Here is a 27,345-nt window from a genome sequence, read left to right as displayed (position 1 = left end):
CGACTCTACTTTCTTCCTTCCTTTCTTTCTAAAGTACGCTTTGCGAATAAACCTTTCCCTTGTTAAGTTGAAGAAGTTGTTTGTCATGTGTTCATAGAATTGTGTTATTTTATTTTATTAGGGAAATTCCCTAAACCTGTAAAACGAAGCATTGCAGAAACATGTATGCATATATGTAGCTAACAACCTTTGTATAAATAAACATAGTATATATGTTTTTTTTTACCTTACAGTTTGAACATGTTTGTGAAAAACCCGTGGATCCGTCAGCACACATAAAAACATTGATGACAATGCAGTATTTGGGTGATGATAATGACTTGATCGAAATCGAAAACGAAGCTGAAGAAGAAATAGAAGTTCATATAGAACAAATCATCTACAAACAAAAGCCTATTTGGATTTATTTGGGAAAACACAAAGCTTTGGGTATTTGTCATTTTATTATTTCATTTTTCATATTTTTATTTTATTTTTATTTTTACTCTAAACAAACTGGGGCACTTTTGTATAAAAATGTCGCTTAATATAAGGGAAATAACTCTGTTTGACTAAAGGATTCATTTTTTTTTTTTATTCAGAAGAGAATTTCGTGCGTCGGAAACAACGCAACTTAAAAGAATATTATTTTTTGTTAAAGAAATTGTTAGACATTCGACGATAGTTTCAGAGGAATTAGAATTTTTATCAAAGAAAACTGCGATGACTTATTTTTAACGTAGCAATGATCATAACTAGGGTTATGACAACAGAATATTCTTTTCATTGTTTTCACTCTTGAGTATATATCTGACACATGTTCGAACATGTTTTTCTTCACATATATACACCCACACGTACGCACGCATATACGCACACACACACGCACGCACGCATATACACATCCTCATACACACACTCACATTCATGCGCATACACACACACACACCCGAGCTGTGACGTCACTTCCTTTAAAGTGAAAGCCAGACATGCGCAGTCAGAACACTGACCCCAGTATAAAAGTCAACAAAACCTGGCAACTTCCCTTTTTCGTCCAGACCAGCGTTCGACCTGTTGAGTCGACGAACCGACCACGCGCACGCGCGTACCTCACACCACTTGCTACTATGTGGGACAAAAAGCCAACAGACAGTATGTACACTTTATACGCTTTCTATCTCCATAACCTCGATTGACTTTCTCACTATATCTCCCCTTCGGCTTTGGTCCATCAAAACAGACATATGCGTGACGCTCTACTGAGCTTAACCCTCTCTTTCTACAGGCCGGCTTGCCACTTCGCGTTTCTCTATTGGATTTCCCTTTCCTTCCACGTGCGTAGTCATCAACGGCCGAATAAACACGTGTACATCCAAGACTTTCATTTCTCAACAGAAAATAAACGACATGTTTATTTTATTCCATCATTTGAGTTCTTTGTTTCCTTCATTCAATTCGTTTCATTATTTTTTCTTGTAGCGAGTTAGGGTATATATATCCTGGTCCACAACAAGTATATATCTGACACAGTTAATCAACAGAGAATCACATCACTCTATATAAAAGCATATAAGATATCAACGGATACACACTCGAGAGTCAAAACAATAAAACGAATATGCTGTTGTCATAACCGTAGTCATAACATATTCAAAGAAAAATTAACATTAGAAAACGAAAAGAAAAGAAAGCTACGATTACTTAAAAGAAATTTTTTTTATTGCGTTCACCCCCTAACAAGGCATGTCGCCACTTGGACATAAGGGGCTACAATTTCGGACCATGCCTAGGAAAGATTAACAAGATGTTGGTTCACGTTATATTTAAACTTCTGCACATCAGTACAGCCAGGGAAGATGGTAGTAGGAAGGGAATTCCAAAGTATAGCTGTTTGACGGAAGAAACTATTAGAGTAGAAAGCATTCTGGCTTTTAGGAACCTCAACATGGGGATATGTACGTGGAGGGGGTACTAGTGCAACGAGTCCATCAGAACACATTTCATTAAAATACTTGTAAAACAGGCACAAAGATGCAATATTGTGGTGCTGAGACAGAGGGAGCTATGACCTCCAGGTTTTTATGAAAGAGGATTAGAGGTAGGAAAAGATGCCATAGAGGCCACAACAAAGAGTACATGAAATGACCAACGTTGGAAGTGTGTAGATTCTGACTCCATATAATTAAAGACAGACGAATATTGAAGGTTGAGAACCGACTTTATTTACTACCAACAATTTGTATTAGGAGTGGCAAAGTGTTCGTAGGATGGAATGTGATTTAACAAAGGAGATGAATGTTCGTAAAACGTTTGTAGGTATGTATGAATTGACAAGGAATGAATGTTCGTAAAATGTTTGTAGCTATGTATGAATTGACAAGGAATGAATGTTCGTAAAATGTTTGTAGGTATGTATGAATTGACAAGGAATGAATGTTCGTAAAATGTTTGTAGGTATGTATGAATTGACAAGGAATGAATGTTCGTAAAATGTTTGTAGGTATGTATGAATTGACAAGGAATGAATGTTTGTAAAATGCTTGTAGGTATGTATGAATTGACAAGGAATGAATGTTCGTAAAATGTTTGTAGGTATGTATGAATTGACAAGGAATGAATGTTCGTAAAATGTTTGTAGGTATGTATGAATTGACAAGGAATGAATGTTTGTAAAATGCTTGTAGGTATGTATGAATTGACAAGGAATGAATGTTCGTAAAATGTTTGTAGGTATGTATGAATTGCCAAGGAATGAATGTTCGTAAAATGCTTGTAGGTATGTATGAATTGACAAGGAATGAATGTTCGTAAAATGTTTGTAGGTATGTATGAATTGACAAGGAATGAATGTTCGTAAAATGCTTGTAGGTATGTATGAATTGACAAGGAATGAATGTTTGTAAAATGTTTGTAGGTATGTATGAATTACAAGGAATGAATGTTCGTAAAATGTTTGTAGGTATGTATGAATTGACAAGGAATGAAGGTTTGTAAAATGTTTGTAAGTATGTATGAATTGACAAGAAATGAATGTTTGTAAAATGTTTGTATGTATGTATGAATTGACAAGGAATGAATGTTCGTAAAATGCTTGTAGGTATGTATGAATTGACAAGGAATGAATGTTCGTAAAATGTTTGTAGGTATGTATGAATTGACAAGGAATGAATGTTCGTAAAATGTTTGTAGGTATGTATGAATTGACAAGGAATGAATGTTCGTGAAATGTTTGTAGGTATGTATGAATTGACAAGGAATGAATGTTCGTAAAATGTTTGTAGGTATGTATGAATTGACAAGGAATGAATGTTCGTAAAATGTTTGTAGGTATGTATGAATTGACAAGGAATGAATGTTTGTAAAATGCTTGTAGGTATGTATGAATTGACAAGGAATGAATGTTCGTAAAATGTTTGTAGGTATGTATGAATTGCCAAGGAATGAATGTTCGTAAAATGCTTGTAGGTATGTATGAATTGACAAGGAATGAATGTTCGTAAAATGTTTGTAGGTATGTATGAATTGACAAGGAATGAATGTTCGTAAAATGCTTGTAGGTATGTATGAATTGACAAGGAATGAATGTTTGTAAAATGTTTGTAGGTATGTATGAATTACAAGGAATGAATGTTCGTAAAATGTTTGTAGGTATGTATGAATTGACAAGGAATGAAGGTTTGTAAAATGTTTGTAAGTATGTATGAATTGACAAGAAATGAATGTTTGTAAAATGTTTGTAGGTATGTATGAATTGACAAGGAATGAATGTTCGTAAAATGCTTGTAGGTATGTATGAATTGCCAAGGAATAAATGTTCGTAAAATGTTTGTAGGTATGTATGAATTGACAAGGAATAAATGTTCGTAAAATGCTTGTAGGTATGTATGAATTGACAAGGAACGAATGTTCGTAAAATGTTTGTAGGTATGTATGAATTGACAAGGAATAAATGTTCGTAAAATGTTTGTAGGTATGTATGAATTGACAAGGAATAAATGTTCGTAAAATGTTTGTAGGTATGTATGAATTGACAAGGAATGAATGTTCGTGAAATGTTTGTAGGTATGTATGAATTGACAAGGAATAAATGTTCGTAAAATGTTTGTAGGTATGTATGAATTGACAAGGAATGAATGTTCGTAAAATGCTTGTAGGTATGTATGAATTGACAAGGAATGAATGTTCATAAAATGTTTGTAGGTATGTATGAATTGACAAGGAATGAATGTTCGTAAAATGCTTGTAGGTATGTATGAATTGACAAGGAATGAAGGTTTGTAAAATGTTTGTAAGTATGTATGAATTGACAAGAAATGAATGTTTGTAAAATGTTTGTAGGTATGTATGAATTGACAAGGAATGAATGTTCGTAAAATGCTTGTAGGTATGTATGAATTGACAAGGAATGAATGTTTGTAAAATGTTTGTAGGTATGTATGAATTGACAAGGAATGAATGTTCGTAAAATGTTTGTAGGTATGTATGAATTGACAAGGAATAAATGTTCGTAAAATGTTTGTAGGTATGTATGAATTGACAAGGAATAAATGTTCGTAAAATGTTTGTAGGTATGTATGAATTGACAAGGAATGAATGTTTATAAAATGCTTGTAGGTATGTATGAATTGACAAGGAATGAATGTTCGTAAAATGTAACTTATCTTTTGGACAATGGAGAGGGTTAGGGTAGGCCGGTCATCCTGCTGTCGGTGATGCGTATCCTGGCTTGTAACTGGAAAGCGAGTGACTTTTTTATCAGCAGCTAGCAGCCCGGCGTCTTCGCCTTCTTTTTCCTCCTCCCTTCTTTGGTTTGTGTGAATTAGGCATTGTTTAGAATTGAAGGCGTTTGGCCCATAACATGAGAGCGTAGTCGGCTTCAGTTCACTGGTGCGTTATTTCTTTTTCTTCTTCATCTCCTTAGGTCGGGTGGGAGAATCCGTCCGTGCGTTGACTGACGCAGCAGGGAAAATCTCCTCTCTCTCTTTTTGGTCCCCTCATTTTATAGTGGCAAACCAGCTCCCAGCGACTGTGATATTTGAGGTGTTTATTTTAGGCGCGGAGCTCTGCCATTGGTCGATAATTATTTTGTGGTTATCTTGTTTTTTTCTTCCCAAGCGGAAGCGATGCGTGGAGCCATGTGCAAAAGACGAGTTTTCATTTTGTCTCTCATGGTGGATGCGTTAACATCCGGTTCGCTTCTAATTCTCATCATGTTCCCACAGAGCTTACTTGACAAAGTGAAACCTATTAGATTGAAAACTCTTTTTTGGACTTATCCCAAGCATCCAAAGAAGTAGAAACTAGTGGTAGATGCACCAGCCCAAATGTGGCAACAATGCTCCATGCATGGGCGAATGGTGGCCTTGTAGGGGTACAGATTACTCTCAGGTGGGAGTAATCTTTTAGCTCGATAGAGGGAATATTCTCAATGTATTTAATGTTACAAAGTTTATAATTTTTGGCCTTCGGGACAAGATCAAAGTGTAATATCTGTTCTTCAGATGCTGCACTTCAATTTCTTGTTCTCTGTCAGCGAAGGAGAAATCCTTCACGACTGAGACATTTTTAATTTTTTGTTCCTTTTCTCCACATTAAAAAACGACCCTGGTGTCTAACTCTGTCCCGTGGGGAGGCATTGTAAATAGGAACATTAATAAAAGTTTTATTATCCAAGTAGCCTTGCACTCGTCAGTGATAATATACCTTGTTGGGCGAGAAGGGGGGTGGGGGTGGTGGGGCAACGAATGTAAAAAAAAATATAATAAAGAGACGGTTGCAGTTTACACTCAAAGAAAAATAATTGTGACATGTCAGATAATTTTTTTTAAGGGCGATGACTCTAGTCATTCACAAAGTATCATTAATAACTTATGTTGGGACGATTAATTGGAAGATGTTGTGGTATTAGAATCAATATCGGAAGTGGGAAAAATTTTAGCCTAATTTCCGATCCAAAAAATGATTCTTTTAATGTACTTTCTTACCAAAAATTAAAATAAATAAATAAATGAAACAAACACAGATGTATTCACTTTTTTTAGAAGTTATTCATTTACAACATAAGATCAATAATCACAGAACTACAGGTTATAAATCTCATTCCCAGATTTAATGGAATATGCGACAAAATCTAAACATTTATTACAACAAATGTGGAAATATACAAAACATCTAAACACACACAACAAACAAATCAGCATCAATATGTGATAAAACTATACAAACCAAGTATAGCAAACATCTACAAAATAACCTCCTCAATATGAAATAACCCCGAAGACTACGGTTCAAAACAGCCAAACCAAACATAAATAAACGTTTGAAGAAACATGTGCAAGAACTTGAAGGTTTCTCTTTTTTTTCTCCCTCCTCCCCTCCAATCACTGGAGTCGGCATTAAAATAAAAGGGTTGATATGCCGTAAAACAAAATAACCAACCAACATGATTTAGTATTGACTCTCCGAGTTGAATTTATATATTTTTATTGGTTAATTATTACAATTTTTATTGGCTATTTATTACAATTTTTATTGGCTATTTATTACAATTTTATTGGTTAATTATTACAATTTTTATTGGCTAATTATCACAATTCTTATTGGTTACTTATTACAATTTTTATTGGTTAATTATTACAATTTTTATTGGTTAATTATTACAATTTTTATTGGTTAATTATTACAATTTTTATTGGTTAATTATTACAATTTTTATTGGCTAATTATTACAATTTTTATTGGTTATTTATTACAATTTTTATTGGTTAATTATTACAATTTTTATTGGTTAATTATTACAATTTTTATTGGTTAATTATTACAATTTTTATTGGTTTATTATTACAATTTTTATGGTTCTTTATTACAATTTTTATTGGTTAATTATTACAATTTTTATTGGTTATTTATTACAATTTTTATTGGCTAATTATTACAATATTTATTGGCTAATTATTACAATTTTTATTGGTTAATTATTACAATTTTTATTGGTTAATTATTACAATTTTTATTGGTTAATTATTAAAATTTTTATTGGTTATTTATTACAATTTTTATTGGTTAATTATTACAATTTTTATTGGTTAATTATTACAATTTTTATTGGTTATTTATTACAATTTTTATTGGGTTATTATTATAATTTTCATAGGTTAATTATTGGTAAACATTTTTATAGGTTAATTATTATGATTCTTATTGGTTAATTATTGGTAAACATTTTAGAGCTCACTTGCCTAGTTGTTGTGTGTCAGTAACGCGGTTAACATGGTAATGATTTGAACCCAACTTACTTGTGTCGGGTAAGTGCAGAGAGGGCAAAGGGGTTGCCGGTGACACTTATAAACTCAGAGACTTTGATTGACAAAATGTGCGTCTGCATGCTAGAAAGTGCGTTTTGGGTGTGGGTCGGTTAGTGGGATTTACCAACCCCCACACATACACCTTAATATAAGTAGAAACGCACATGCGATATTTCAGAGTATAGAGTTGCTTGGAATTGAAGTTTGGTAGATAGTCAGACTTGATCGAAGATAGAGTTAGTTTCGAGACCAGGAGGGCCAGAAAAGATGTGTCGACGAAAACGCAAGAAAGTTCAAGTGAGCAATGCAAGGAAACCTTGGTTTCTCTTGTAGGCGAATAAAGAGATTCTTGCTAGAAAATGGGTGTCGTGTTTTTGTCTTGAATGTTTCTTTACAGGTCATCGACAAATGACGCAAAGAACTGCACCCCAGAAGACAAAGGATAATAAAAAAAAGGTATTGTGAACTCTTAATACGTATATATGCACACACAGACACACACAGGCACGGTTAAGAACTACTAAAGGTAGATACACAACTTAACGGTCCTTAAAGGAGCTCGACCACGTGTATACACATCAGTCCACGTGTATGAATGTGTATCTGCGTAGCATCTTCTCCTTTATGCACGTTTCATTGAAGAGCAGAGACAACCCTTGTTTGTGTCTTTTACAGTCCATTTTAACTTTTTGACGGACTAGTTTCCAAATATTCTGTTCAAGTGTAAAAAGAAATTTGCCGTATTTTCGAACGTTTTCGACCTCCATAAGTTGTCCTCAGGCGAGTGATGAAAAATAATAAAGTATAAGGTAATGAATTGAATAGAAAGACGATTAAAATCGTTTAAAATACTTAAAAGCATTTAAGCGTGTCATCCGCTTTGTATTGAGTTTGGTTAATCGTTTTTTTTGTTGATACGGATTAACAAGGCTTCAATAATTGGGAGGCGCACATCACAGTATGAGACAGCTAAAATGACATTGTTTTTTATTAGTATGTCTCTAAATTCGGTTTTCGGGGTGTCGTGTGTTGTGAGGTGCTGATAAATGAAGCTATTCGAGGAATAGATGACATGTTAGTCGACCAGAGATGTTGGTTCGAGTCATGCTAATGTACGTGTTATTTTTGGAAACTGAATTCGTTTCGCAACTACAGCAGTTGATTAACACACATGTCGAACTTCTAATCACACTGATGCAGTTGATACACGCTGTCCTCGATCTTCTGAACATACTCCTTTTATTGTCCAAGTATTCATCATCAGCCAATCGGCGGCCAGAAAAACAGTCACGTGAGGCCTGACGTCATCGCTCAATAATCTTACAAAAACCACAGCCGCCATTTTTAATTTCTGCCCTCCCTGTGATCCTCCCAGCAGGTAAGACAACACGCGCAGACACGTGGTTGCTTTCTTCCTTCATTCTGTTCGATTTCCTTCATTCTGTTCGACTTTTCCTATGAGGCATTTAAACACCAGGCTTTATAAACGTATATAAAGTGTATACATAAGACTTGTATATAATGGGATGGGAACAGATGCACGCGGATGAGCTTGGAAAGATGATCACACAGAGGCCATTAGAACACGATAGAGTACGATGTACGGTTATATAGCAGTTATATTAGCAGGAAAAACACAACATATTTCTTGAGTAACTCCTTTACATCTATTTGCTAAATGTCTCTATGCCACCTCCCAGGAAGTTCGCGGTTCCTTGTTAATTAAAAGATTTAAAATGTTCTGGACAATTTTTTTTTTCAATTTCGGCATGACATTCGTTTTCTGGTCGTCGACTTCTTCTGAAATTGTATTTTTTCAATTTGGACACAAGTGAAAAAATACGCACATCCGCGCTCTGTTACACCATCAACCCTCACACTAACCCTAAGAAACTTAACCATAACTCTAAGAGTTTTATTTTTTACCTTTTTAGGCAATCTATACAGTCTTTTTTTTATCTATATAGTTCTGAGTGAATTCGCCCAGATAATACTTGGCGCACTGTCGGTTGGCTCATTCTTGCAGTTTTTTTGCAATAGAATTTATGTGTGTTCTTTTGACGACTCTTTTAGCCTATTTCCATAGAAGGCTTACTTTTTTATTTTCTCTCTTTTGTAAGGCAAATTTGTCCAAAATGTTTGGTTAGTTGGGTGATGGAGGTTGTTCTTCTGGCTACTGTTTCATACCTTTAATGTACCATTTTGAGGTTTGCATTTTGGGAGCTCATCAGATAGTTCCTAATGCTCAAAATACGGTTAACGGTTAGGCTTAGATGGAATTTGGATTGTGATCTTCCAGATCGTTTCTAATCCATTAAATGCATAACGTTACACACATTTAATAACGCATTAACATATAGGCACCTGGGACCCAACACGTTGTAACAGAGTACATCGCAAGGAAGAGAAGACAAGTAATAACTCGATTCACTTTTTTCCCGTTGAAACAACAGCATTTATTTCTGGGTGATCTACACATTAACCCTGACACTAACCCTAAGGAACTTAACCATAACTCTAACAATCCTGGAGATCATGTATTGGAAGAGCACTGTTTATTGTGTAGCCAATAAAATAGGATTTAATTAAGGTATGTATTGATTGACCGGTATTAATTCATATTTCAAGCGTTTTGATTGTATTTGTTCAGGCATGGGCGGGATTTTATAATATCTGTTCATACATGACTTTTATTATTTTATACAAACGAAGCACATTTGTTACTACGAATTGATGTGAATTATATTTCTTGTTTTTTTTCTAGATATTTTCAAATTTAACACTTATCGCCATCCGACTTTCCCATTCTGCCTCAACATGTATATCAATGGAATGTTACACCTTAAAATTCACAGTTGTTGCGAGTACAGATTCCCAATTGGTACGCGATTAGGTGGTCAGTCGGGAAAGTTCATCTTGTTGGATGTTCAAGGATGCACTACCTGTGGCAGGTGAGCTTAATATATATATATATATATATATATATATATATATATATATATATATATATGTATATATATATATACAATTTTTTTTTTTAAGTTTGTTTTTGAAATGTCGTTACTTTCAATGTATAGCATTTTCGTTTAACGGGTCTAGATTGTTATTTTAAAACCATTCACCGTTAATTTAGAGTTAAGCTGAATGTGTCTATTTAATAGGGACAGAGCATATATAGGGAAAAATTTTGTTGAAAATTCAAAGACTCACGTTTTCATTTTTATAACCTTCGTTTATTTCCTGGATTTTAATGGAAAAAATCTAGGAAATAAACGAAGGTTATAAAAATGAAAACGTGAGTCTTTGAATTTTCAGCAAAATTTTGCACTATATATATATATATGATAATTTATCTATATGTATGTTTATTTTATTTTTTTTTTGTATTGCTATCTTAGAGTATATTTTATCCTGTGTACACAGTTGTTCGCTATTTCTCTCCAACAATTTATTAGATGTTGGGGTTCTTTAAAGTATAGGATAACAAGTTTTCCATGAAGGCATAATCTACATGGATCGTCTAAGTCTCTACATGTGTTTGCTCGTCTTACTAATTTCCATTCGACTACCGGCGAACGTCCACTTTCTTTGAGTTCCCAGTATGTGTTTGCTAGTGTTGTTTTCATTCTGTGTTTTTATTTTTGAACATACTTTTGTGGTTATAATATCGGTGGAAACTAGGAAGCTGATTGGCTAATTAAAAACTCAATAGAATGTGCGTATATAAAAACGCCTGAAGAATCCTAGCATGGATAAAATGCATAATATTCTGTGTAGCTTAATTGCCATATATATTTTTATAACTTTCTACCTAGCTCAACCTATGTATTGAGCACTGTTGAAGTAAATACTAATAGTTTACGCATTAATTTATGTGATTAAATGAAGTAGTCATATATATATATATATATATATGATTGCAACGTCTTGTCAGACGAGTGCCACTCCCTCAGACGTTTAAAATCCATTAGCCCAAATGACTGAGGGAGTATCTATACAAATATGATGTTACAGAGTCTTAGCTTTGTACGACAGCTAAGTCTCTCTCTTGGTTCAAAATGTTGAGATCCAGCAACAAGCAAGAGCAAGATAGCCAGCAACAAATTAAACTGCAGACCAGCTTAATGCGGGTAATGGTCTTCCGCTTTATGGTTTTTTTTTAATCAGAGATTTGCTTCTCCTAGAAAGGTTGCCTTCACCACGGCTTACGGGAGCCCTTTCCACCCCAATACACATATACACACACACAAATATACACGGTGCTAGTTGGCCGTTGACCCAGAAAAAGAGTTCATTCGCCCTTTGGAAGGTCTCGTTTTTAATCCTTCAGGGAGACTAGCCGCCCTCCTCAACAAAAAAGTCTGGTGGGGGAACCAGTTTAGTCGCCGGTGACCCGACCATGAGGCAGGTAGTACTGGGTTACATGGTACCAGTATGACATGACCTGACAAATATATATATATATATATATATATATATATATATATATATGAGAGAGAGAGAGAGAGAGAGATAGAAGAAAAAGGCTCCTTCAGTCTTTGACAGTATGGATACCCACGTAGGGGTGCCTGCGCATAAAATTTTTGTGGCAGGAGGTACGCAATCTCCAACCACACCTCTCCTGAGCCGACAGTGTTAAATACCAGTGGCAAGTGAATTACAAGACGACTCGAAACAAATGCTGAGATAAGCGGGGAGTACATACAGTGCCTGGAATTCCCAAATGGTAACCCATCTGGTACTAACCAGGCTCAACATTGCTTAACTTCGGTGATCTGATGAGGTCCGGTTTGTCAACGCGATTATGCCGATTATATATATATTTAAACTTTTTTGCTATGGCCTCATCACATTTGGGGCCATCACATATGACGTCATATATGACGTGTGCTGCACATATAATATACACATGTCATCTGTTACAACGTCATATATGACGTATGTGAACAAATAAATGCAAGAATATGACTTTATTATTATACTAGCAGATGTACCCGGCGTTGTCTGGTATCAAACGTAAAGTTAAATTTAAAAAAAAAAAAAAATGGGTTTGTATTACTGTACACATAGATTCGAAAAAGTTGTCAAAAAACAAATATATAACAAATAAATGTTATCAAAGGCAAGATAAGTTACTTTTCTGCCAAACTGGATATATTTTTTGTGTTTTTATTCAATGTAACATATTTATTCAGCTCGAAAAACATACAGTGTTTACCGATGTATTCGAAAATTCAAGATGGCGTCTCACACCCTCTTTAACACAGTAAGTATGGACAAAGGTGTTATAAATAAAAAACTATACAAAATACTATTAAAAACTCGCCGAATATATGTCAACCTATGTCACGGTAACATATATTGAGCGAGCTTTTAACAGTATTATATCCGGTTTTTTATTTATAACATCTTTTCCCACACTTACCGTGTTAAAGAGAGAATAAGATGCCATCTTGAATGTTCCAATAGATCGCTAAACACTGTATGGTTTTCGAGCTGAATGAACATGTTACATTGAGTAAAAACACGAAAAATATATCCAGTTTGGTAGAAAAGTAACTTATCTTGCCTTTGATAACATTTATTTGTTACATATTTGTTTTTTGACAACTTTTTCGAATCTATGTGTACAGTAATACAAACCCCCCAAAATGAATGAAACTTAGACATGTGCATGTGAGTGTTGTTTTTTCTAAACAATTTACTTCTAAAAAAATACTCAAACTGAGATCGAAACAAAGATCTCAAGATTGTGAGTTAAGTGCGATAACCATTAGGATAGCTTGCCACGGTTGTTAAAAAGTGTTTTCAGACATACTTATTCTTACCATAAGGAAGTTATCATATGAATGATTCGAGCATGCACAGTCGTGAAACAGTTGAGTAGCAGTTAAAATTCGATGATCCCTAAGTATCACTTTTTCGATTTCGACACCTTAGCAGCCCTTTTTTTCTGGATGAAAACTGATTAAAAGGTTTCCACCTGTCTTAATATCATATATATCAAATTTCAAGTTTGTGGATCAAAAATTTGTTGAATATATAGGTTGAGAAGTGTCCTCACACAAACACACACACATACACATGCAAACACACACACAGAGATTCTCACTTTTATAGATATATTAGCAAGCCGCCCGTTCATAAAATATGCATAAATATTATATTTTGATTCATACAGTAACTGAGAAATGTGCATATGTGTATTATGATTTTTCTAAACAGTTCACTTCTTGTAAGTAAGAGAGAGAGAGAAAAAAAAATACTCGAGCTGAGATCGAAACCAAAACCTAAAGACAGTGCGTCAAGTACGATAACCATTAGGCCAGCTTGAAACGATCTTTAAAAAATGTTTTCAAACCTGCTTATTCTTAACATAAGGAAGCTGTCATGTTTTACGGCTGCGCATGCGCATCCATGAAACGGTGGACAAACAGATAAGCATCCGATCATCGCCACATACCAATTTTTCAGTTTTAACCTATTGGTTGCCGTTTTTCTGGATGAAAACATTAAAAAAGTTTTCCACATGTCTGAATGCCCTATATACCAAATTTCAAGTCTATAAATCAAAGAATTCTGAATATATATACACCTTGAGATATATTCTAACACACATACACACATTCTCATTTTTATAGATATTTTTTTTTTGTAAACACTTGTACCTCCCCGACGTAACTACCCCCGAACAAACCCGACAAACCTAACAAGCTACTAAGTCTCATCCCTTTACAGTAGAGATCCCTAGGTACAAGAAAGCCTTTTACTCCAATAGTTTCTTCCCCCAGAACTGCAATTCTTTGTAACTCCCTTCCGGGATTCTGCTTTCCCAACTGCACTGATATGCAGAAGTTCAAGTGTAATGTTAACAAACATCTTTCTACTCATCTCCCTTCATAATGACCCTGCTAATTAAGTCCCTGATAGTAGCCCCCTGCTTCAAAGTGGCACTGTGCTTTGTTTGGGGTGAAAATTGAATAAAAAAAAATTAGATATATAGAAAGAGTATATTATGTTATATTAGAGAACTTCAAATGTTAAAAAGGAAATGCAATATTTAATATTTATGGATTAATTCTATCTTGGCAACACTGTTCGATATTTCGAGATAGAGCATCAAAATATGAAGAAAGTTAAAAATATTTGCATCGATTTATGCATACATACTTACGATTTAACATTAATTGTATCATCATATTTGCACATCAATTAGAATATCCTTTTTTCCATCGCTTCTATGCCCACATATTTCTAATATGCCTTATTCCATTCTACAAACAGTTAGTGTATATATATATATATATATATATATATATATATATATATATATATATATATATATATATATATATATTTGAAAATTTTCTGGGGGTACAGAATTTTATAACGGCTAAATACAGACCAAAAAGCATAATGAATTTAAAAAATAAAAAAATAAAATAAAGGTTAGCTAACCAGGTTTCGTTCCTCACTTATCAAAGTTAAATCGAGGAAAATACGATTTAAAACAAACAAAAAAAGTCATGAATATGGCGGTGGTAGGAAAAAAAAAAACAGCAATAAATATTTCTGGTTTCTTTTTTGTTTTTTCCCCAACCCCCGCCATATTCATGACTTTGTCTGTTTGTTTTAAATCGTATTTTCCTCGATTTAGCTTTGATAAGTGAGGAACGAAACCTGGTTAGCTAACCTTTATTTTCATTTTTTATTTTTTAAATTCATTATGCTTTTTGGTCGCTATTTAGGGTATTTAGCTGATATATACATATATATATATATATATATATATATATATATATATATGAGTAGGTAGTAGTTTGCTTGAAGCATTGTTGGTAAATGAATATATGGAAGTTTTAAAAGCCAAAAACTATGCGAGGAGGATACCCGTCTACTTTTGTTTGTTTTTCTTTTCTTTACTTTCATGATTCCGGTCTTTCTTCGCATTGTTTTTACACACACACACACACACACACACACACACACACACACACACACACACACACACACACACACACACACACACAATTCGTAGGGAAGTAAACCGAAACATAAACAGCACCAACGCTTTCGTTTTTACAAAAGCTGGAATGGCTCTAAGATTCAAGCATGCCCAATACAATGTGTTGAATGAGATTGCAAGGAACATCAAACCGCTTCCAAAACCTCCATTGAGCAAACAGCATAAGGAAAAACGACTGGCTTGGACACAAAGTTACATGAAAAAGAATTTCCAACAGGTCTTATCTAGGGATGAGGCCCATGCTACTCTTGACGGTCCGGATAGATGGACCAAAGTTTGAAATCCGAACGGAACTCCAATCCATTACAGAGTTCATCGCAAACAAGGAGGTGGAAGCATCATGTTTTGGCCGAGAATCATTGGGGATAAGTTGGTAAGACCACTCGGAGCGCCAGAGGGTGTAAAGCTTACCAGCAATGTGTACATGGCCTTTTCGGATAATCATTTGTCGACATGGCTAGATGACCTACCATTGTCATGTCGCCTTAAAATGATTTTTATACATGACAATATACCATCCGATTCTGCTTGGGGCGACTGCATCCTTCCTTGAATCTATGGAATTCGTTGGGGAAACTCTCATGACCTAACCACCGTATTTTCCAGACCTTAACCCCATTGGATATCTCTGATCAATATTAAAAAGAGGAATTTATGAGGGAGGAGAGCAATTTACTTCAAAGGGTGCCTTGTAGAGGAACATAGTTGATGTTGCTAAAGTCATAACCCCTTTTAAGATCAAACAATTGACTTCCTCGGGGGACAAAAGATTGTTCAAAGTTATTTAAAAAAAATGGTGGATATGTCGATAAATAAATAATTTATATGAGCTCCATACCTAGGATATGATTTTGTTTATTATTCTTTTACAGAAAAATGTAATAAAAAGTAAAGTTCGCAAAATAAGACATTGTATTTTTGCCCTAAAACAACATTTTAAGAGACCTGCAATAAAGCGATGGACAGTGGAAATTCTTCGATTAAGAATAAAGTGTCATAACGCATGAATTTGAATAAAGTTTTTAGAAATAACTAACCTTAAAGAAGTCGGTTGATGATATAATTTTCATTTTGTTGTAGCGTATATTTAGTGAAATATTGATATTTTACTAACCTGCAATAAAGCGATATATATATATATGTATATATATATATATATATATATATATATATATATATATATATATATATATATATAATGCTGTAACACATATCCAATTTGCCTTATTAATAGCTGTTTTGTCACCCATTCCTAAGTTGCCTTATCCCTTCTCTATTCTGTCACATATTTCCAATTTGTCTTATTTCGTTGCTATTCCGTCACACATTATTAATTTGCCTTATTCCTTTTCCACTCTGTCACACATTTCTCATCTGCTTTATTTTTTTACACTCTGTCACACATTCCTTATCTGCCTTATTCTTTTTCGGTCACACATTTCTAAATTTGTTTTATTTTATAATTATTCTGTTACACATTTCTAAATTTCCTGATTTCTTTTCTACTAATCTACATACATTTCTAAATTTGCCATTAATTCTTTTCTGCTCGTTATAATTTTCTAATTCGCTTTAATTCATTGCTTATCTGCCATACATTTAAAAATTTGCCATTAATTCTATCCTGCTCTGTCATACATTTCTAATTCGCCTTATTCCATTGCTAATCTGTCACACATTTATAATTTGCCATGAATTCTTTTCTGCTCTGTCATACATTTCTAATTCGCCTTATTCCATTGCTAATCTGTCACACATTTTTAAATTTTCCATTAATTCTTTTCTGCTCTGTCATACATTTCTAATTCGCCTTATTCCATTGCTAATCTGCCATACATTTTAAAATTTGCCATTAATTCTTTTCTGCTCGTCATACATTTCTAATTCGCCTTATTTCATTGCTAATCGGTCATACATTTTAAAATTTTCCATTAATTCTTTTCTGCTTTGTCATACATTTTTAATTCGCCTTATTCCATTGCTAATCTGTCACACATTTATAATTTGCCATTATTTTTTTTGTGCTCTGTCATACATTTCTAATTCGTCTTATTCCATTGCTAATCTGCCATACATTTTTAAATTTTCCATTAATTCTTTTCTTCTCTGTCATACATTTCTAATTCGCCTTATTTCATTGCTAATCTGTCACACATTTTTAAATTTGCCATTAATTCTTTTCTGCTCTGTCATACATTTTTAATTCGCCTTATTCCATTGCTAATCTGTCACACATTTTTAAATTTTCCATTAATTCTTTTCTGCTCTGTCATACATTTCTAATTCGCCTTATTCCATTGCTAATCTGTCACACATTTTTAAATTTGCAATTAATTCTTTTCTGCTCTGTCATACATTTCTAATTCGCCTTATTTCATTGCTAATCTGTCACACATTTTTAAATTTGCCATTAATTCTTTTCTACTTTGTCATACATTTCTAATTCGCCTTATTCCATTGCTAATCTGTCACACATTTTTAAATTTGCCATTCTTTCCTGCTCTGTCAGACATTTCTAATTCGCCTTATTCCATTGCTAATCTGCCATACATTTTTAAATTTGCCATTAATTCTTTTCTGCTCGTCATATATTTTTAATTCGCCTTATTCCATTGCTAATCTGTCACACATTTTTGAATTTGCCATTAATTCTTTTCTGCTCTGTTATACATTTCTAATTCGCCTTATTTCATTGCTAATCTGTCATACATTTTTAAATTTGCCATTAATTCTTTTCTGCTCTGTTATACATTTCTAATTCGCCTTATTTCATTGCTAATCTGCCATACATTTTTAAATTTGCCATTAATTCTTTTCTGCTCTGTCATACATTTTTAATTCGCCTTATTCCATTACTAATCTGTCACAAATTTTTAATTTTCCATTAATTCTTTTCTGCTCTGTCATACATTTTTAATTCGCCTTATTCCATTGCTAATCTGTCACACATTTTTAAATTTTCCATTAATTTTTTTCTGCTCTGTCATACATTTTTAATTCGCCTTATTCCATTGCTAATCTGTCACACATTTTTAAATTTGCCATTAATTCTTTTCTGCTCTGTCATACATTTCTAATTCGCCTTATTCCATTGCTAATCTGTCACACATTTTTAAATTTTCCATTAATTCTTTTCTGCTTTGTCATACATTTCTAATTCGCCTTATTCCATTGCTAATCTGCCATACATTTTTAAATTTGCCATTAATTCTTTTCTGCTCTGTCATACATTTCTAATTCGCCTAATTCCATTGCTAATCTGTCACACATTTATAATTTGCCATTATTTGTTTTTGTGCTCTGTCATACATTTCTAATTCGTCTTATTCCATTGCTAATCTGCCATACATTTTTAAAATTGCCATTTATTCTTTTCTTCTCTGTCATACATTTCTAATTCGCCTTATTTCATTGCTAATCTGCCATACATTTTTAAATTTTCCATTAATTCTTTTCTGCTCTGTCATACATTTTTAATTCGCCTTATTCCATTGCTAATCTGTCACACATTTTTAAATTTTCCATTAATTCTTTTCTGCTCTGTCATACATTTCTAATTCGCCTTATTCCATTGCTTATCTGTCACACATTTTTAAATTTGCCATTAATTCTTTTCTGCTCTGTCATACATTTTTAATTCGCCTTATTCCATTGCTAATCTGTCACACATTTTTAAATTTGCCATTAATTCTTTTCTGCTCTGTCATACATTTCTAATTCGCCTTATTTCATTGCTAATCTGCCATACATTTTTAAAGTTTCCATTAATTCTTTTCTGCTCTGTCATACATTTCTAATTCGCCTTATTCCATTGCTAATCTGTCACACATTTATAATTTGCCATTATTTTTTTGTGCTCTGTCATACATTTCTAATTCGTCTTATTCCATTGCTAATCTGCCATACATTTTTAAATTTGCCATTAATTCTTTTCTGCTCTGTCATACATTTTTAATTCGCCTTGTTCTATTTCCACTTTGTCACATATTTCTAATTTTCCTTACTCCATTGCTATTTTTTCAAATATTTCTAATTTTATTTCAGGTACGAATGTGAAAACAACAAAAGTATAATTACTCAAATATCGGATCAGTATACGGACCTCATTAATATAGATGAAGGAACCTGCACTTGTCATAGGACATGTGCTGCTGCCGGAGAAGAAAACCCTTTCCATGCAAGCATGCATATCGGACGGAAGTGTTCAGTCACATCACATATAGATGATAAGTCCACACAGATGAGCCAAGATGAAATGCACTTCCAGTGTCCTTGCCAAAGCAAAAGCATAGATTCTACAAACCAGCAAAATCAGCCAAAACAGAAAACCAGTAGTAAAGGTATGATGATGTCTTATACCCACTCCACTACTAGCAAAATTGCACCCCTTCACTGTAATGCTTTTTAGACAACAGATTTTCTACTATAATTGTTTCTTTGCTTGAAATTTGTCTTTTAGTCCCCTGACCGAAACAACGAGCAATAATTAAATGTAATATGAATAAGCTCACTATTTAATATTTTTATGGAAATCGCTCGAGACAAGGTATGAAGCCATTTGATGTAAAGAGTTAACAAAAACGAAAGGTGATTATTGCAAAGACAGAAGATGCCTATTAACCTTAAGTTTGAAAAGATCACGACTGTGGGTAGAAGGAAAACAGTGAGTTAACCCTTACTATAAATCTGGCCCCTATCACATAAGCCCCTTATGCCTTAATGGTAACATAGATTTAAATCTTTAAACCAGCCATCTTCTCTTAACCTAACCGATAATTCCACTGCACTTTTTTTGGTGTATCCAATGTTTACACGTATCAGAAAAAATTGAATAACGCCTGATCCTATTTCCAGAGTTGAGAGTGAATTGATTTTTCTTTTTTAAAAGTAAATCGCTCCAGACAAGGCATGAAGTCACTGAACGTAAGGAGCTAAAAAATACCGCTTTACATATAATAATTAATACGTATAATAATACATATAATAATTAATACATATAATAATTAATACATATAATAATACATTTAATAATTAATACATATAATAATACATTTAATAATTAATACGTATAATAATTAATACATATAATAATTAATACATCTAATAATTAATACATCTAATAATTAATACATATAATAATACATATAATAATTAGTACATATAATAATGCATACAATAATTAATACTTTTAATAATTAATACATATAATAATTAATACATATAATACGTGTGTTACGCTCTATACTTCCGAAGATCCAATGGCCCGCTCTCTATTGTCCCCTACGATATTTTGTGTGAACGTAATTCTCTTTCTCAAATTCAACAACTACTTGGTCACCATTGGCATCTATGTCACTAATTTCGTCTCGGTTATTGGCCAACCATCTTTCGTATTCTTCCCAAAGAAAGTTGCGCCAGTCAACAATTGTGTGGTTGGTTTTATTGCCAGTTTTCAATTTCGTATTTCGAATTACAGTGAGCACCAATACATGATGCTTCAATTAAGTTTTTTTTAATTTGCGCACCTAAAATGAACTTTAACCAGGTTGTATTACACCTAAATAATGCTTATGATGGCGTATCTATTTTTCAGATACTCAAGAACCTTGCAAAAAGTGTTCGTGCAACAATGATTTTTACAATGCCAAAGTTTGCGACGAGGAATCGCCATCACTTATAGAGTCAGAAGGTCAGTAGCATTTCATTTCGTTTCCTAACGTTGTATTCTGCCTTTTCTCCAATCTACATCGGTTCAATGAATATAAAAGAAATATAAAAGAGAACAATTCTCTGAATGCATTATTCTCTCATCCATTGCAACATAATCATACTTTTGACGCCAAACAAGCAAACATAGTTAAGTTTATTTCATTTGAAACCACGACAGATATTCTTAAATCAGCGCTTATCGCAAATTAAAGCACAATTAAACAACGTAGACGTTTCAATAATATACGCCATAAATAAGTAAACTCATATTATAAAAACATAATTTAATTTTAGACACAGATTAAATATCTGACACTATAGAAAACACCTCCTATAATTAATTAATATATATAATAATTAATACATATAATAATACATATAATAATTAATACATATAATAATTGAAACAAATAATAAGCAATACATAGATTAATTGATACATATAATAAATAATACATATAATAATACATATAATAATGATAACATATATTAATAAATACAATACATATAATAATTAATATATATAATAATACATATGATGAGTAATACATATAATAAGCAATATATATATATAATAATTAATACACATAATAATACATATAATAATTAATACACACAAGAGTTAATACATATAATAATTAATACACATAATATTACATATAATAATTATTACACATAATAATAAATACATATAATGAATATTACATATAATAATTAATACATACAATACATTAAATAAATAATACATATAATAATACATATAATAATAAATACATACAATAATTAATACACATAATAATACATATAATAATAAATACATATAATAATTAATACATATAATAATAATAATTACAAATAGTAATAATATTATAATTAATTCATATATTACAAATTAATAATTATTACATATACTAATTAATACATAAAATACACATAAAAATTAATACATATAATAATTAATACACATAATAATACATATTATAGATAAAGCATATTATAATTAATACACATTATAATACATTTTATAATAAATTCATATAATAATGAATACATATAATCATACATATAATACATATAATAATTAAAACATATAATAATTAATACACATAATAATAAATACATACCATAAATATTACATATAATAATTAATACATACAACACAAAAAATAATTAATAAATATAATAATTAATGCATATAATAATACATATAATACTTAATACATATAATTAATACACATAATAATACAAATAATAATTACTACATAAAACATTTATTACATAAAATAATTAATACACATAATAATACGTATAATAATTAATACATGTAATAATTAATACATATAATAATTAAAACATATAATAATTAATACATATAATAATACATATAATAATTAATACATATAATAATACACATAATCATTAATACATATAATAAAACATATAATAATTAATACATATAATAATACATATAATAATTAATACATATAATAATTAAAACATATAATAATAATTACATATAATAATACATATAATAATTAAAACATATAATAATAAATACATATAATAATTAATACATATAATAATTAATACATATAATAATACATATAATAATTAATACATATTATAATAAATACATATAAGAATTAATACATATAATAATACATATAATAATTAATAACATAATAATTAATGCATATAATGATACATATAATGATTAATACATATAATAATATATATAATAATTAATACATATATTACTTTATACTTATAATAAATAATACATACTTATAATAATAAATACATGAATTAATGAATGAATATAAGAATTAATAAATATAAAAATTAATACATATAATAGTACATATAATAATTAATACATATAATAATACATACAAACATTAACACATACAATGATAATTACATAAAATTATAAATACATATAATGATACATATAATAATAAATACATATAATAATTAATACATATAATAATTAATACATGTAATAATTATTACATATAATAATGAATATAATAATTAATACATATAATCATATATATTATGATTAGTACACATAATTATTAATACATATAATAATTAATACATATAATAATACATATGATAATTAATACATATAATAATTAACACACATAATAATATATATAATACTTAATACGTATAATAATTTATACATATAATAATAATTACAAATAATAATATTATAATTAATTCATATAAAATACAAATAAATAATTAATACATATAATGATTATATCATAAAATACATATAATAATTAATACATAAAATAATTAATACATATAATAATTAATACACATAATAATACATATAATAATTATTACATATAATAATTAATACATATAATAATATGTATTATAGTTAATACATATAATAATTAATGCACATAATAATAATACATATAATTTTTAATACATATAACAATACATATAATAATTAATAATTAATACATATAATAATTAATACACATAATAATACGTGTAATAATTAATACATATAATAATTAATACATATAATAATACATATAATAATCAATACATATAATAAGTAATACATATAATAATACATATAATAATTAATATATATAATAATAAGTATTATAAATTATACATATAATAATTAATACACATAATAATACGCATAATAATTAATACCTATAATAATTAATACATATAATAATTAATACATATAATTATACATATAATATTTAATACATATAATAAATAATACACATAATAATTAATACACATAATGCATATAATAATTAATACATATAATAATTAATATATATGATAATATGTATTATAATAAATACATATAATAATTAATACACATAAGCATACATATAATAATTAATACATATAACAATACATATAATAATTAATACATATAATAATTGATACATATAATTATACATATAATAGTAAATACATATAATAATTAATACATATAATTATACATATAATAATTAATATATATAATAATTAATACATATAATAATACATATAATAATTAATACATATTATAATGCATATAATAATTAATACATATAATAATTAACACATATAATAATAAATACATATTATAATACATATAATAATTAATACATATTATAATACATATAATAATTAATACATATAATCAGTCAATACATCACAAAACAAAACTACACTCATTTCATTTCAATTACACATCCACATTTGAATTATAACTGTCATATTTATTTTAAAAAAATATAAATTGCATAATATTTTTTAAAAATATATTAACGACTATATGACATTAAAAATATCTTACTCCGTTCGCAACGTTATCACTTTTATGAATTTCCAACGACGTTTTTCGTTCTAAAATAGAACAAATACTTTTCACAACAAATATATTTTAAAATATTGTACTGGTATTTTATTTTCTTCGATTTATTTATTCAGAAGAAGTCTATCAATAAAAACGAAACGTTGATGGACATATAACTCGGTTTGTTCCTTTGTCATCTCTCTATCTTGTCGGAATACTATTTCCATTATTCTCATTATATATATATATATATATATATATATAGAGAGAGAGAGAGATAAAGATAGAGAGATAACAAAGGAACAAACCGAGTTATATGTCCATCAACGTTTCGTCTTTATTGTATTTTATTGGCGTTGTATGTACCATACAGAGTTGTAGAAATTTCCAGGTTGGTATATGGGGACGGATTAATTCACTAACAGAGGTGCACCCCCAGTCTTCACGAAGGCATGCATCTAGGAGAAGGTTACTCTGATGAAAAAACCTGCAGTCTACTGTATACTCTGTCCTATGATGACAGGCTCTGCACCAACAAAGGTTAGCAGTAATACCAAATATGGTTGGTTCTACACAAAGCCTTCACCACTATAAACAAATCATCTGTGTTGATTTCCGAGCAACTTAGTTGTTGTGGTGGAAGCTTATATGCTGAAATATAAGGGAGTGTCCATCATATATATATATATATATATATATATATATATATATATATATATATATATAGGAGAGTGAGAGAGAGAGAGAGAGAGAGAGAGAGAGAAAATAAAAAGGAACAAACCGTATTATGTGTTCATCAACGTTTCGTCTTTATTTCGAGACTTCCTCTGGATGAAATAAAGACGAAACGTTGATGAACACATAATACGGTTTGTTCCTTTTTATTTTCTCTATTTTGTCGGAAAACTATTTCCATCATTTTCATCATATATATATATATATATATATATATATATATATATATATATGAGCAAACAATTAATAAAATATGTTAAAAAACACTTTTAAAAAGTTTTTTATATAGAATTCAAAATAGACTTCGTAGCCTCGTAGGAGATGTCCTTTTCTCTTCCTTGCCACCTCTATCTCACAGAAGACATGTTGCGAGTTTGTCTCTGATGTATCGTTATTTTCATGGAAAGTGTTCGACTGAGCTTCAATCTATGGTCCCCCCTCGCCAAACTTTCACAAGAAACACTCGTCTAGCTGTAAACACTATCAATAATTCCCCCCCCCCCACTCTTTATCTGTGCCTAAGCCTAAACGTAGATTCCATGAACAAAGCTTCTTTCTTAGAACTGCACGCCTGTGGAATTGTCTTCCGTTTTCCTGCTTTCCGGCTGACTACAATATGGTTGTGTTCAAGTCTAACGTAAATAAGTTCTTGATGAGCCGTTCCATATAAGTTATCAAATTTACCAAATTTTCATTACTAATGATTACTATATTGTCTAATTTCTACTGTACACTCTTTAACCCTTATCCTTGAGTGGCCTCTTGGCCTTGATAATGTGGTGATGCCTATGTAAAAAAAAGTTGCAGACATATTTTAAAAGAGTTTATATATATATATATATATATATATATATATATATATATATATATATATATTATTTATAGTATTCCGAATTTTATTGGGTTTATATAATTGATAATTCGGTAACCGTTGATATACCAATAAATTTTAAGTCAGAATGAGATGACTTAAGTTGTAAGCTTCAAAATTACCATATTTTGTAATTGAGCATTCATATATTGTTTTAACAAAATCAAGACATCAAGGAATAGGTTGAAAGCAACAAATAGTGTATTTCATCGTTCGTTACAATTGTTTCAAGACTATTCGGACAAATTCAAACCCTATATCGTTCCAAAATTTGCACAAGAACGGCCTCTCATCAGACACTTTTACAATGAACAATATGGAATCCATTTCCCTTTTAAGGAAAACTATGAGAAAACATTTTTACCTACATCTCTTCCTTCCAAGGTTTTGTTTTATGTTTGTAAATTTTTTCCTATCTCTATTAAAACAAAAAATTTCAATCGAATTATCATTTAACGTTGCCACCTATGTTCACTTCATATATTTTACTAATATCACGTGTTTCGTTATCTATGACTCTTCAGAATGGCTGAATTATAATTGAATTCATATATATATATGTGCTAGCAGTTCAGTCCGGCTTTGCACGAGCCCTATGTATTGTTCATAACTTTATGTGTATATGTATATATATATATATTAAAAACTTTACGTCATGTCCAGGTAACCTACATTAAAAATTTCATGTGTTTAGACTCAAAAATTGCGGAGGAGTTTGGTAGAGTCTGCAAAGGTCAACTCTTTCAACTTTGACCTTATGGCAGCCAAACTTTCGCCCAAAAACTGATTAAAAAGCTTGCTGCCTGTCTGAATACCTTTTATGTAAAATTTCAAATGTTTAGACACAAAATTGGCTGAATAGTTTGCTAGAGTCAACAAAGGTCAAATCTTTTGAACTTTGACTTCTTGACAGCCAAAATTTCGGCGAAAAAACGATTAAAAAGCTTGCCTTATGTGTGATAACTTTATGTAAAATTTCAAATATTTAGACTAAAAATTGGCTGAGTAATTTGATAGAGACCGCAGAGATCAATTTTTTAAACTTTCACTCCAATTTTGACCATTTAACATTTATTGTTTTGGGCTCAAATCAAATTAAAAAGTTGATCCATTTTCAAGTAAGCTACATCTAAAATTTCAAGTGGTTAGGCCCAAAATTGATGGAGGAGTTTGGTAGAGTTTTTAAAGGTCAAAGTTGAACTTTGAGAGCGAAATTTCTGGCCAAAAACCGATTAAAAATGTTTCCCAAATCTCAATACCAAAAACAGATAACATCTACGCAAATCGTGATATATCCGAACAGTCAGCGAGCTGGACGAGGAGTAAAGGTTTAAGCTTCTTACCATGGGGTCCCGATTTCAAATCTCGCTAGATTCAGCCACTCTGATGA

At 30.7% G+C, this 27,345-nt stretch overlaps 1 protein-coding gene across 2 annotated transcripts in view; it reads left to right on the top strand.

Annotated features, from left to right (window-relative positions):
• Positions 1–27,345, top strand: part of LOC145296074 (glutamate-rich protein 3-like) — a 91,753-nt gene that overhangs the window by 44,464 nt on the left and 19,944 nt on the right. For both annotated transcript variants that reach the window (XM_080142193.1, XM_080142192.1), the window contains exons 5-8: positions 234–429; positions 10,048–10,234; positions 19,354–19,649; positions 20,903–20,998. In XM_080142193.1, the coding sequence (XP_079998319.1) occupies positions 234–429; positions 10,048–10,234; positions 19,354–19,649; positions 20,903–20,998 (775 nt within the window). The remainder of the gene's footprint in view (positions 1–233; positions 430–10,047; positions 10,235–19,353; positions 19,650–20,902; positions 20,999–27,345) is intronic.

The sequence above is a fragment of the Euprymna scolopes genome, chromosome 16 (genome assembly GCF_053919585.1).
Source record: "Euprymna scolopes isolate OS-2025 chromosome 16, ASM5391958v1, whole genome shotgun sequence".
NCBI lineage: Eukaryota > Metazoa > Mollusca > Cephalopoda > Sepiida > Sepiolidae > Euprymna > Euprymna scolopes.
The sequence above is the reverse complement of the archived record's forward strand: the minus strand, read 5'-3'. Positions and strand labels throughout refer to the sequence as shown.